The sequence below is a fragment of the Schistocerca americana genome, chromosome 2 (genome assembly GCF_021461395.2).
Source record: "Schistocerca americana isolate TAMUIC-IGC-003095 chromosome 2, iqSchAmer2.1, whole genome shotgun sequence".
NCBI lineage: Eukaryota > Metazoa > Arthropoda > Insecta > Orthoptera > Acrididae > Schistocerca > Schistocerca americana.
This window is the reverse complement of record NC_060120.1, coordinates 591,648,270-591,661,938: the sequence shown is the minus strand read 5'-3', so window position 1 is coordinate 591,661,938 and position 13,669 is coordinate 591,648,270. Positions and strand designations below refer to the sequence as shown.

At 39.7% G+C, this 13,669-nt stretch overlaps 1 protein-coding gene across 2 annotated transcripts in view; it reads right to left on the bottom strand.

The window, feature by feature from the left end:
• The window catches only part of LOC124596021 (esterase FE4-like), a 150,332-nt gene that overhangs the window by 100,690 nt on the left and 35,973 nt on the right, over window positions 1–13,669 (bottom strand). For both annotated transcript variants that reach the window (XM_047134980.1, XM_047134979.1), the window contains exon 3: window positions 4,444–4,578. In XM_047134980.1, coding sequence (XP_046990936.1) covers window positions 4,444–4,488 — 45 coding nt within the window. In that variant the 5' untranslated portion in view covers window positions 4,489–4,578. The remainder of the gene's footprint in view (window positions 1–4,443; window positions 4,579–13,669) is intronic.

The following is a 13,669-nucleotide window of genomic DNA, read 5'->3' as shown; positions in this document are numbered from 1 at the left end:
TAGTCCAAATTAATCAGTGAAGGAGCACTGCACTGTCCGGAAGTGAAATTACTGATGCATTGAGCGGGTTTCGACGTACAATGCGCGCACCTCAGTCACATTGTCGATATGTGAGAAGGTGACGAAAGTTACCAAAAAGCACGATTCACACAAGAGTCAGGAATTTACACACTAATTACACTTCCTGTACACTGCATCCAGATGCAGCATGATGTGAAGTCGATGGATGTAGAAATCTGACAAAGGGTTGCATGACGATGTTCCAGTACACATTTCTGGCGTCATAAGCAGTGTTCATGAGCGTCAGGGTCACCAGTGTGGAGATTGAGATGTTACGTATGATAATATCAAACCCAACATTAAGTATTCACTCGTTTATAAGTAATTAACTTTATTTTGATCGTGTCGGTACAAACACATCCACTCGAATCCAGTGTACAGAACACACTAACATCAACAGTTTTCAAAGAAGTTCATTCTCAAAGATGAGGTGGTCGACTCTTGCAGTCGATAACCGCCACATAAGTAACAGAAATCGTATACTCAATTTTAATTTTTATTTTGTATATCTTACATTTAACAATGCATTCAACTGTTTAGCTTTACATTAAAGGAAGTGGTGCATGAGCCATGCCAGTCAGTGAAGATATAGTAGTCAAAGACAGTCAGAGAGAGAGTCAGTCAGTGGGTCTGCTTCACTGCCTTTCAGAAGCTGTTTGTGTGACACTCTTTCAGAGGCTGTCAGATGATAAATTTATCTACCGTCAATGTATATACTAATCGATCGTAACACAAAACAGGAAAAGTGATAACTCTGTGTTTTATTTAAAACATTAGTACATCAGCAATGTCAAACACTGGGACTTTCCGAAGCAACAACCCCCAAGGATACTGAAGTTGAGTATCTGAGCATATGGAACAGCTAAGTTATTATGTGAACTTTTATTAACTGTGATTGAAATTTTCTAGTTTTCATTTGTCTTCATACTTGTATATGGTGGAGGCCCAAACTATTAAGTTACTCCAATGGTATGCCTGAGAATTCACTATTACCACTACCCAATTATAAATAGAACTATAAAAACTGTATATTTTATTCTCACTCATCATCAGCGATAATAAAAATGCTTCCTTCCTCTCACACATTTAAGGGTGGCATTTTAAACTTCTCTCCTGAATCTACCTCTCTCCTCACCCCCAGCATTCCCCCTACTCCTACCTTCTACATGCTTTCTAAAGTTCATAAACTCAACCTTCCAGGACACCACATTGTGGCCAGTTATGTTGTCCAAATGACCTACCCACTTATATAAAAGACATCAACTATTTCCTCCACTGGCTCTCCACAGTCCCTGTTGTCCTGTTTTTCATTATGAATGCCATCTCCTACTGAGACATCCCCAGTGGCCATGACCTTGCTGCTATTGAACACTGCACTTTACAATGCCTGACTGACTCCAGACCTACCATCGCCTTCCTGATCACCATGACCAACTATATCCTCACCCACAATTACTTCTACTTTGAATGGTCACCTACAAAAAAATCAATGGTACAACAATGGGCACCCACATGGCACAATCATATGCCAACCTATTCATGAACCATATAATGGAAACCTTATTAACCACCCAGAATCCCTAACCCTTCACCTGGTTCAGATTCATTGATGACATCTTTGTGATTGGGATTTAAGGTAAGTATACCTTATCTACATTCCTCCAGAACCTCAATATCTTCTCCCTCTTTCACTTCATCTGGTTCTCCTCAATCCAATAAGCCAACTTTCTCAAAATTAACCCCCACCTCAAGATTGACTACATCAGTATTTCCATCCACATCAAACCAACCTACCATTTACACTACCTCTGCTTGAGCAGTTGCCATCCAGTCCATAACAAGAAGTCTCTTCCATATACCATAGCCATCTGTGGCTGTCACATCTATAGTGATTAACAACCACTTTCTGAGTATACCAATGGTCTCACAGAGGCCTTCACAGACTAAATTTACCCTCCAAACCTTGTCCAGAAGCAGATTTGCTGTGCCTTGTCTCTCAGTCACTGACCACCTCCCAAAATACCCACTATCCAGCCACAAAGGAGCACTCCTCTCATGACTCAGTACCACCCAGGTCTGGAGCAACAGACTCACAGTCTATGCCAGGGTCTCAAGTACTTTTCATCATGCCCTGAAATGACAAATGTCCTAACCACTATCTTACCCACCCTTCTCACAGTGGTGTTCTGCCACTCACCAAACCTGCACAGTATTCTTGCCTGTACCTACTACACACATTTTCCTAACTCCTTGCCTTATAGCTCATATCCCTGCAATATACCTAGATGCAACACCTGTCCCATACATCCTCCCACTACTACCTACTCCAGTCTTATCACAGGCATCTCCTACCCCATCAGAGGCAGGGCCAGCTGTGAAAGCAGCCATGTGATCTATTAACTAAGCTGCAACCACTGTGCTGCTTTCTACGTGAGCATAACAGCTAACGAGCTGCCTTTTTGGATGAATGGCTGCCATCAAACAGTGGAAAGGGATAGCTGGAGCAACCCAGTTGTTGAACATGCTGTCCAACATAACATGCTCCACTTTAATGCTTTAATGGCTGCTTCACAGCTCATGTCATCTGGATTCTTCCTATCGACTCCAGTTTTTCTGAACTGCGCTGGTGGGGACTCTCCCTACAACTTATCCTTCATTTCAACAACCCCACCCCCACTCCCCCCTCCACCCCCTTTGCCAACATGTTTGTTAGCACCTGTCTCCAACATACCTGTCCTCTTTCCTGCCTCCACTCCACTACACACATTTTTTACCCCACCAATGTACATACAAGCTACAAGTCCTTTTCTACTTTCACATTTTTCCTCTCCTACCCACCCCACCCATGACAGCCTCTCAATGCTTCACTAACAGCCCTACTATGTCTTGAGCAATTCCCTTTATGCTGCACCAGGTGGCACTATTATTTTCACCTGTCCATATCTTGCCATTCCTCCCCCAACCCATCACATGCCGCCTTCCTACCCCACCACTCATCCTAGCAAATTTGTGCTCTGTCAGATGCAGTTGTAGTAAGGCTCTAGCTCTTGTGACAGTTGCTACGAGTGTGTGATTTGTGCTTGTGTGAAAGTGTATCTGTGTATTCTGTTGGAGAATAAGGACCTAGTAAAAAAGATTTAATATTTTAGCAGTCTTTTTCATTGTGTCTGTCTGTAACCCAAGGCCTCTTCTATATGGTAAATATCAATCAGCCCTCTCCATATTGTTGTTAAACTTAATATAAGGAAACTAGATGCCAATGTTTATTTACATCTACATGATGTGCATAACAGAAGATATGTCCCATTGTACTAGTTATTAGGGGTTTTTGCATTCCATTCTTGTATCAAACATGGGAGTAATGACTGCTCAAACACGTCTATGTGTTCTATAATTAGTCTTAATAATGTCTTCATTATCTTTATGGGAATGATACACAGATTGTCGTAGTATAATCGAGAATTTCTCATTTACGGCTGGTCCTTCAAACTCTGTAGGCAGGCTTTTGTGGGATAGTTTGTGTATCAATGTGTAATGATGCTCTCCAAAACAAATTTTTTGATCATTCCTGTTGCCCTTCTTTTGGAATGTCATATGAGAAAAGTAAAGTGCGGGTTAGCATGAGAGACATTTTTGGAATGTGTGGCAGATGCTACAGAGGTCATTCTTACTGAGATATCTCCTTATATTTGAGCTCAGAATATGCTCTAAGATTCTACAATTAATGAATGTCAAGGATGCTGGGCAGTAGTTTTGTGATCACTTCTCCTACCCTTCTTGAAGATGGATGGAATGTGCATTTTCTTCCTGCTGTATTACTGAGCAGAGCTTTTTTGTTTGAGGGATTAATGGTATAGTTTAGCTAAAAGAAAATCTGATAGGGATCCCATTAGACCCAGTGTATATTTGTTGTTGCAGGTTTTGAAATGATATATAAATCCATGGGTGTATTAAAAACAGTGATTAATTGAGAATTAAAGAATATATACCTAACATAATGCAGAAAAAAGGAAAAAGATCATACTGTTGCAAATAATATTTGTTTCTTTAACCAGATAAGATATTTCATCATCTAGAAAGAGGAAACAAGATGGTGTTAAGTGTGACAGTTACACAGATTTCCTGTTAAGGTAAACTGAGAAAAATATTGCTTGCTTTTAAATTGATTATGTGAATGACTCGCTTATTTACACTCCAATAATTTAAGGTTATATTTCAATTTTCTCTTTTATAAAATTATGCACCATATTGCTTGTAAAACTAATACTGTGTCACATTTTAATTTTGTTTAACTTCAGTCTTTTTGCTCATGTGTCATCATAGTAATCTTCTTTTCAGTTTTATTGTAATGGGAGATAATGAGACTGAATCTAAGATAAATACCTCTGGGCTGAAAATATTCAGATACAGGCAGTCTTCAGATCCCATTATATTGTCTGTGGAGACCAACTGTATGCATCTTTCAGGTGTCTGCAGAGCATCCTTCCTTTCAGTCCACGGGGTTAGAGGCACTGGGGGCTGTATTTGCAATAAACATAGATCACAATCATGAATTCAAATTATTGGTTGTATGAAACTGTATCAGTATCAGGTATTCTAACAAACAAAACAAAAATTAGACACAATGATGAATCATGAAAGCTTTCAAGGATTAACTGCTATCCAATGAGTACATAATAATACTTCAGCAAAATCTAATTTTTTAACACAAAGAAGAAAAAGTAACTGAGTTTCGTACAGGACACAAGAGCTGTGCTCTTTTTTTTCTTTATAATAATTTGAATACTCCATTTACTACAAAAATTTTTTTCATAAAATGCATCTGGGTTGTAAACTACACCATATAGTAAATTGTTGAACCAATGTTAAGGCTACAATTGCAAATGTCTTTCATCAATAAAAATTATTTTCTATTATCTACATCTACAGTCTACAAATCATTGTGAATTATGTGGCAGAGGGTACAGCCCATAGTACCAGTTATTAGGGTTTTTCCTGTTCCATTCACACATGGAGCATGGGAAGACTCATTGTTTCAGTACCTCTATAGGTGCCGTAATTAATCTAATCAAGCCTCCACAATCCCAATGGGAATGATAGGTAGGGTGTTGCAGTATATTCCTAGAGTCATCATTTAAAGCTGGAAACTTTGTAAGTAGGCTTTCTCAGGCTAGTTTGCAGCTATCATCAAGAGTCTGCCAGTACAGTTTCTTTAGCATCTCTGTGGCACACTCTCACAGATCAAACACACCTGTGACCATCTGTATCACCCTTCTCTGTTTAGTCCTATTTGGTATGAGACTGATTTCATTTCCCCAGTATCTGACCAATAAATCGAGGTCTGCCACCTGCTTTACCCAAGTCTATCTGGTTATTCCATGTCATATTCCTAAAAAGTGGTATATCCAAGTGTTAGTATGAGCTAACTGATTCCAACTTGACTCATTAATATTACAGTCATAGGATAGTTGGTTTTTTCATTTTGTGAAGTGCACAATTTCGCATTTCCAAGCATTTAAAGCAAGTTGCTCAGCTTTGCATCACTTTGAAATCTTATCAAGATCTGACTGAATTTTTATGCAGCTTCTTACAGACAGTACTTCATAATAGACAGCTGCATCATCCACAAAAAGTCTGAGGTTACTATTAATATTGTCTGCAAGGTTATTAAGCAAAGGGTCCCAATGCACTTCCTAGGGCACACCCTAAGTTACTTCTACATCTGTTGGTACTCTCCGTCCAAGATAACTTGCTGCATTCTCCCTACCTGATGTGGTACAGAGTGAAATGCTCTTTGGAAATCAAGAAATATTGCATCTACTTGACTGCCATGATCCCAAGCTTCTAGTTTGTCATTTGAAAAAAGAGTGACATGGGTTTCACATGATCGATGTTCTCAGAATCCTTGATGGTTGGCATGCAGGAGGTTATTCTGTTCAAGATACTTTATTATATCTGAGCACAGAATATGTTCTAAGGCTCCATAAGAAATCATTGTCAAGAATATAGGATGGCAGTTCTGTGCATCACTTCTACTACCAATCTTGTAAATGGATTTGACCTGTACTTTCTTCTGACAACTGGGCACAGTTGTTTTTGTCTGAGGGATAGTTAAAGGAGGGGCTAACTCAGCCAAAAATTCAATATAGAATCTGATAAGGGTTCAATTGGGCCCTGGAACTTTGTTTGATTTTAATTATTTCAGTTGTTTCTCAGCTGTTTCTCAGAACCACTGGCACTAACACTTACTTCAGTCATCTTTTCAGTAGTATGAGGATTAATTTGGGACAACTCTCCTTGATTTTCCTTTGTAAAAGAATATTTTAAAATGGAGTTAAGCATCTCTGCTTTTGCTTTGCAATCCTTGATTTCAGTTCCTGTCTCATCCATTTGTAACTGAGCACTAACTTCAGTGCCACTAACAGCCTTAGCACATGGCCAGAATGTCTTTTAAAATGATAATTAAATGAAGACCCAAAGCTGTCAACAGGTGTTGATATACATCAATTAGGACAGTTAAAAATGTGTGCTCCAACCGGGACTCAAACCCAGGATCTCCTGCTTACATGGCTGATGCTCTATTCATCTGAGCCACAAAGGGCACAGAGGATAGCGCGACTGCAGCGATTTATCCCCTGCACACTCCCTGTGAGACTCACATTCCCAACTTAGTGTCCACCCACTACATTCATAGAGCCCCTACCCACTACACTCATTACTTGTGGCAGACAATCTTGCCAAGTCTCATAAGAGTTTGGCCAATACATGTGCATCTGCACAAAGAAGGTCAATGGCCAGTTAGCCTTAACTATATGAAGATGGTATATGTTCTTTCAGACATGTCCAGAAGAACAGATCCATCAGTGACCATGCAGCTCTCTAGAATGAAATGATAATTAAATATAAAGACCCTAATCTGTCAATGGGAATTGATATACATCAACGGGGACAGTTGAAAATGTGTGCCCTGACTGGCACTCGAACCTGGGATCTCCTGTTTACATGGCAGACTCTCTATTCATCTGAGCCACTGGGGGCACAGAGGATAGTGCAACTGCAGGGATTTATCCCTTGCACACTCCCCATGAGTCTCACATACCCAACTTAATGTCCACACACTACATTCGTAGTGCCCCTGCCCACTACACTCATTACTTGTGGCAGACAATCTTGCCAAGTCCTGTAAGAGTTCGGGCAATGCATGTCCATCTGCACAGAAGAAGAAGGCCAATGTCCAGTTAGCCTTAACTATATGAATATGGTATCTCATTCTAGAGAGCTGCATGGTCACCGATGGATCTGTTCTTCCAGACATGTCCGAAAGAACAAATACCATCATCATATAGAATGTCTTTTGGTTTTGTGAAAAATCATTTGACAATATCCAGCTATGGTAGTCACTGAAGACTTCACACATTGCTGTCTTGACATGCAAATATGTCTCTCTCTATAGTTCTATGCTCTGTTTTACAACTATCATGCAGTAGTCTCTGTTTCTTTAGAAGTTTCTTCACAGTGATTCTATACTATGAAGGATCCCCTCCATTACGAACTGTTCTACTGCGCACATATCTATACAGTGCATGATTAACTAATCATTTAAATTTAATCCATACTTCCTCTACATGCACCTGTTCTGAGCTGAATGTTCAAATTCATTACTGAGATATGACACTACTGCTTTTTCATCTAGTTTGTTGAACATGTATAGCTTTCTACTTTTTTTAGTTGCCATTTGTACTTTGGTAATCACTGTTACCACAACTGCCTCATGGTCACTGATTGAGGTGGACATCTTCAGAGGGGTCAGATCTATTTGTTGCTTTTAGATCTAATATATTTCTATCAAGAGTTTGGTTCCAAACTATCGGTTCAAAGTAGTTTTCAGAGAAGGCATTTAGTAATGTTCTTCTGGATGTCTTGTGTCCCCCCCTCCCTCCCATTAACAAAATTCTAATGTTCCCAATTCATTTCTGGATGATTAAAGTCTCCAGTGATGATTACAGTATGACTGGGAAACTTATGTACAAGGGAACTGAGGTTTTCTTTAAAGTTTACACCAAGACGTGAGTCTGGTGGTCAATAGGATTATAATTTTATGCCCCCATATATACTGAGTCTTATCCAAACAGTCTAGCATGCAGCTTTAATTTCCATCTCAATGAATTTGGATTTCTTATGTCCTGCAACAAATACACCGCCTCCATATCCCATTAGCCTGTCATTTTGATACACACTTAAATTTTCCACAAAAACCTCACTGCTATCAAATTCAGGTTTTAATCAGCTTTTGTACCTAATATTGTATGACCTTCATTGCTTTTCAGAAGAGCTTCAAGCTCCAGCATTTTGCAGTGAAAGCTCTGGCAGTTTACTAGGATTTTAATACTCTCACCTGCAGGGCCATTCCTTTGGATCTTACATTTATCTTAAGTGGACCTGTCTGTAAAGGCTAGCATTCACCCACACTTAAGTACTAATTATGTTAACATTCTGTAAACTGGATTTTCCATGTCATCATGTGACCCATAGAGGGTGGAACTGTCTCACAATATGTCAAACTACTGGAGCATTAGAACTCTCCAACATACATTCGCATTGTCCTCCCCAATTCCCAAGTTATTCAACCCAAGGTTTGATGAAAACCATGCTGAGGTGTGCATGGTACATGGGAAGATGTGTCATGAACAGAGGCTCAGGAATACTGGGTCACCTCCCTCAATAGTAAGCCTTTGTACCACCTGGAGCTCTGTGGTGTCGACCTAACAAATCCCCAAAATGAAGAACACAGAATGAAACAAAGCAAAAACTGAGAGTATTGACAAGATCTAAAACACCAAATCATCAGGGTTGGAACTGATGGAAGCTATTTCTGCAGTGGGACAGGGTGATAGACCAATTCAAGAAGTGTAAATCATCCCTGAAAAGTTGGACCAGGTCAAGATCTAAACCTTGTTTGGGGCTCAGGAAAAAAAAAAGTCTCAAAGGATGAAAAAGAGAACAAGGGTTAAGTCTAATACTCCCACTTATCAGGATAATCAGATGCAGGAAAAGCTGAGGCATGAAATAGGAAAACAGACCTATGGTACTGCAGTCTCAGTTTTCAGGACAGTGACTATCCAACAGGGATAAAGGTATGGGAATGGTAGATCAGCTTAATGAAAGGAAGTCCAAGATACCTCCAGAGAGTGGGTGAGCTCCTCAGGACTGCAAAAATATCAATTTGCATACTGAAACTTCATAAGGATACTCCTCCAGAGACTCCATTCAGGAAAGTACAGCTGCAGAATCAGGAGGTCTCAACAAAGGACTGGAGGGTAATCAACCAAAAGAGTGTACCAGATAGTGGAACCCTTGCGGTGGAAGTCAGTGGAGAATCCGTGAGGGCAATATGAGAATGGGACCTGAAATTGTACTTATGGTACATGGTTTACCATCAGGATAATCAAAGACATTAGAAGTGATCATAGTTCCAAGTTTGTGCCTACAGTTGTTAAAGATAAACCTGCAAGAGAGTAAATAGAGAACTGCCACCCTCAGTCATCTTCTGGGAAGACAGGTAATGTTTGTGGCCCTGATCCAGGAACCCTGTTTATATAAAGGGTGCATATTTTGATCTTCAGAGGAACTGGAAGTAAGTTGGTTTATGTTAGAAATCTAAAGAACTCTAGATCATGCATTTACATCAAAATGGAATTTCATCCATGCTGATGGCAGACTTTTGTTCCAGGTACTTGGTGACCATCAGGATGAAGCAGCATTAGGAAGGTAGCACAAGTGAAATTGTACTGGACTCAGCTTGCTTTCCTCAAAAGGACAGTGCTCCTCCCTCCCAGGAAGTGAGGAGACTGGTAGACAGCTGTTCAAAGCTGAATGAACAACAGTTGGTTGGTTGTGATGCCGGTACCCACAGTCTGATGTGGGGAAGCAGTAACACCAACAGTAGAGGTGAGTACTTCCTTGAATATTTACTCAAGAGTAACTTGAAGATCCTGAATAGAGACCTTCAAGAACTTATGAAGGGGAGAAGTAATTTTGGGAAACAAGGTCATGTGACATTGGAGGTAGCCTTATTTGACCACAAATATCACAAGTTTGAGTCTGAAATAGCCTACAGAAATTCCACGAAAGTAAACTTTAGGAAAAACCTAAATTCACACAAATCTTATGTGTATCTAAAATCAAAATTTCAGTAAGGAATCCAATATGTCTTAAAGAAATGGTGGACGGAGTGACGTCTACCATTATGTCTTCCTATTTAGAAAACTGTCCTATCACCAAAGAGTGCACAAACAAGACTGTACCTTGATGGAACTATTAACCTGGAATTGCAAAGGAAGCACATAAGAATACTTCAACATTGCAAGAAGGAAAGGACAATGGGCAAAATATGGGGAGGCCCTTGCCAAATACAACCTTGCAATTAAGCAAGCAATGCTATCGTTCTGGAAGGCTGTCTGTGAGGAGGTGGAAGGTACTGCTACATGCACTAGACTTCATAAAATCCACAATAGAATATGAACTAATCCAGAAGGCACTCTAAGGAAGGAGGACAGTGAGTACAGAAGGACAGTGCATGAGATGCCAGGTGTGCTCCTCAAAACTCACTTCCCTCAGCACACACTGGTAGATAACACAGACCAAGATTCAGTTCCTGGGAGGTACTGGTTCGTAGGGAACTAAAGGGTGAAGTGAGAATTTGCCAGAAAATGTGTAGATTTCAAAAACATTCAACAGGGAGCTAGAACATTTCAACTGTTCATGACACCAAGTCATGAAGGAATATCTCCTGCTCTACTGCAACAATCAGGAGAGGAAGTAATTGGATTCCTATGCAGAGCATGGTAGTAGGGGACATTCCTAATGCTTGGCGGACAGTGAAGATTCTTTTCATTTTGAAGCCTGAGAGAAATGATTATATCAAGACTAAGGATATAAGACTGATCAGTCTGTCATTCTTTCACCTAAAGACATTAGAAAAAACTGGTTAGTGTGGATATTAGGGAAGGGAGGTTAATTAAGGTTCCTCTACATGTAAAACAACACACACATCAACCAGGAAAATCATGTGTAACAGCAATTCACCAACTTGTAGGGAAAATGGTAAGAGCACTACACTTTCAGAAAATTGCTCTCTACATCTTCCCAGACATCAAAGGGGCTCTTAGCAATACAGCCTATAACCCCATGGTTAAAGCTACAGAAGGGCGTGGTACAGAGACCATGATACATAGGTGGATTAAGACCATGGTGAGTACATGAAAGCACTGCCACAGATGACACACGCTTGAATATTAAGCTCGTGTAATTAATTCTATAATAGCTGTCAATTAAATTAATATTATACTGTAATGAAGTTAATTAGGGTCTGCTTTATATTATCTACTGAAGATTTTGCTCATTACAAAGTATGTCTCGGGGGGGGGGGGGGGGGGGGGGGTGACCTAAGGGCCAGTTTCCTTGTACTTTAGACGTAGGTTTATGTAAAAATTTAAGACATTTCTTTAAGTATTAAGTGAAGAATTTAGGTTGTTTCCATTACACATATATTTAGTAGTGCCATGTCTACTCAGGGAATTAAAGGTTTTAAGTTCTATCTTTTATTTCCTTTCAAACTTGTAAAGTATGTATGACACATATACGATCATAGGCCTAATTTTTCAGGTATACAGTTTTTGATTTTTAACATTAGTTTAACTGCATTACATTACTGTATTAATAGTATACACATATATTAGTGTTCCACATAACTTTAGTGACTCTTTTCATCTGTAGTTAATAGAATATTACTGTTATTGCCAGATATATTTTGTAAAAATATTGTAAACAACCATGAGCAAGAAGTGTTTGAGCTGCCATAGGAAAGTCAGTTCTGGGGTTCTGTGCAGCTGTTGTGGCAGATGGTTACATTGGGGTGAATGTAGTGGCATGGGAATTGGTGGAAGTAAATGGGACTCTTCCATGGTATTGCAGAGTATGTTCAAGGAATAGGAAAATAGAGGAACAGGAAGTGAAGATTAGAGTTCTTCACGCTGAACTGGATAGTGCTAGGGAGGAACAGATGAGTTTAAGGGGGGGGGGGGGGGAGGGTGAAGGCAGGTGGGAAGTGGTAGCAAGGAACAGGGGCCACTGAAAGAGAACTGTATCTGACAGTTTCGTCATTGGTACAAACAATAGATTTGCCTTGTTACCTCAGTCAACTAAGGAAGAGGCTCAAGTAGATGTAAGTGTATTCAGCACTCAACAGACTTTCACTAGGAAACCAACTGTTGCAACAAAAGTAGGAAGTAGGAGGAAAGTTCTGTTGTTAAGCAGTAGCCATGGAAGAGGTGTGGGCCAGATCTTGCAGGAAAAATTAGGTGACAGGTACCAGGTCACAAGTATTTTCAAGCCCAGTGCATGTCATAGCCAGGTGATAGAGGATGTAGGATCATTGTGCAAGGGTTTTACAAAGGGATCATGTTATGGTAGTGGGTGGAGCAGTAAAACGGTATTTATAGGGATCAGAGCAACAATATTGAGTGTGACCTGGTAAAAATAGCATCTGAAATGGACCATACAAATTTTGGCTTGGTTTCTGCTTTAATGTGGTATGATCAGCCCCAATTGAACAGCTCTGTCAGGAGGGTCAATATGAAGCTATGTCAGCTGCTTCAAGCATCTACTTTGTCAGGCATAGGTTTGATTTTTGTTGATGGTACTGGTAGGTGGGACTTCACAAGACATGGCCTGCATCTCAGTAATAATGGGACGGCTAAACTGCCTGGGATGATAGCAAAATCTTTAAGGGGGGGGGGGGGCACTGAAACTCATTGGAGTACTTTTTTAGGCTAAGATCAGTGTCCAATCACCCTACATTGATTGAAATTAAGCTTAATGAGAAGTTCAGACAGGCAGATACTAGACATGTGGAAATATCACAAGATTCTCATAAAAATACAGCGAAAAATAATGTTAGTATGTCACAAAATTCACATAAAAACACAGTGAAAAATAATGTTAATATATTGCATCAAAATGTCCGGGGGTTAAAAGACAAAGTAGATGAGCTTCTTGTTTGTTTAGATGATTTAGAAACTGAGGGTGGAATAGATGTACTATGCCTGTCTGAATATCATATAGTCACAGGTATGGAAATGGTAAATGTAGGTGGATATAAGCTTTCAGCACATGTAAGTAGAGACACTATGGAGAGAGGAGGAGTTGACATATATGCTAAAATCTGTCAGTGAGTGAAAAATTTGGAAGCTAAAAAATTTTGCGTAGAGCAACATACAGAAGCACGTGCATGTGAGCTTAAACTAAATAATGTCACTTTTATAATTGTAGCCGTGTACAGGTCCCCATTGGAAAATTTTCAACTATTTTTGAAAAACTTGGATTCTTTGTTGTGCTATCTGTCAGAGGAAAGCAAATTATTGTTTGTGGGGTTTCAACGTAGATTTTCTGAAAGAGTTTGATAGAAAGCTTGATCCTAAAGTATTACTTGGTTCTTTCAATTTGACATCAGTTATTGATTTTCCTTCTTGGGTGGTGCAGGAAAGCAGGACACTGATAGATAATGTTTTCGTAGACTAAGATATATTTAATCAAATAAAAACTTTTCCTG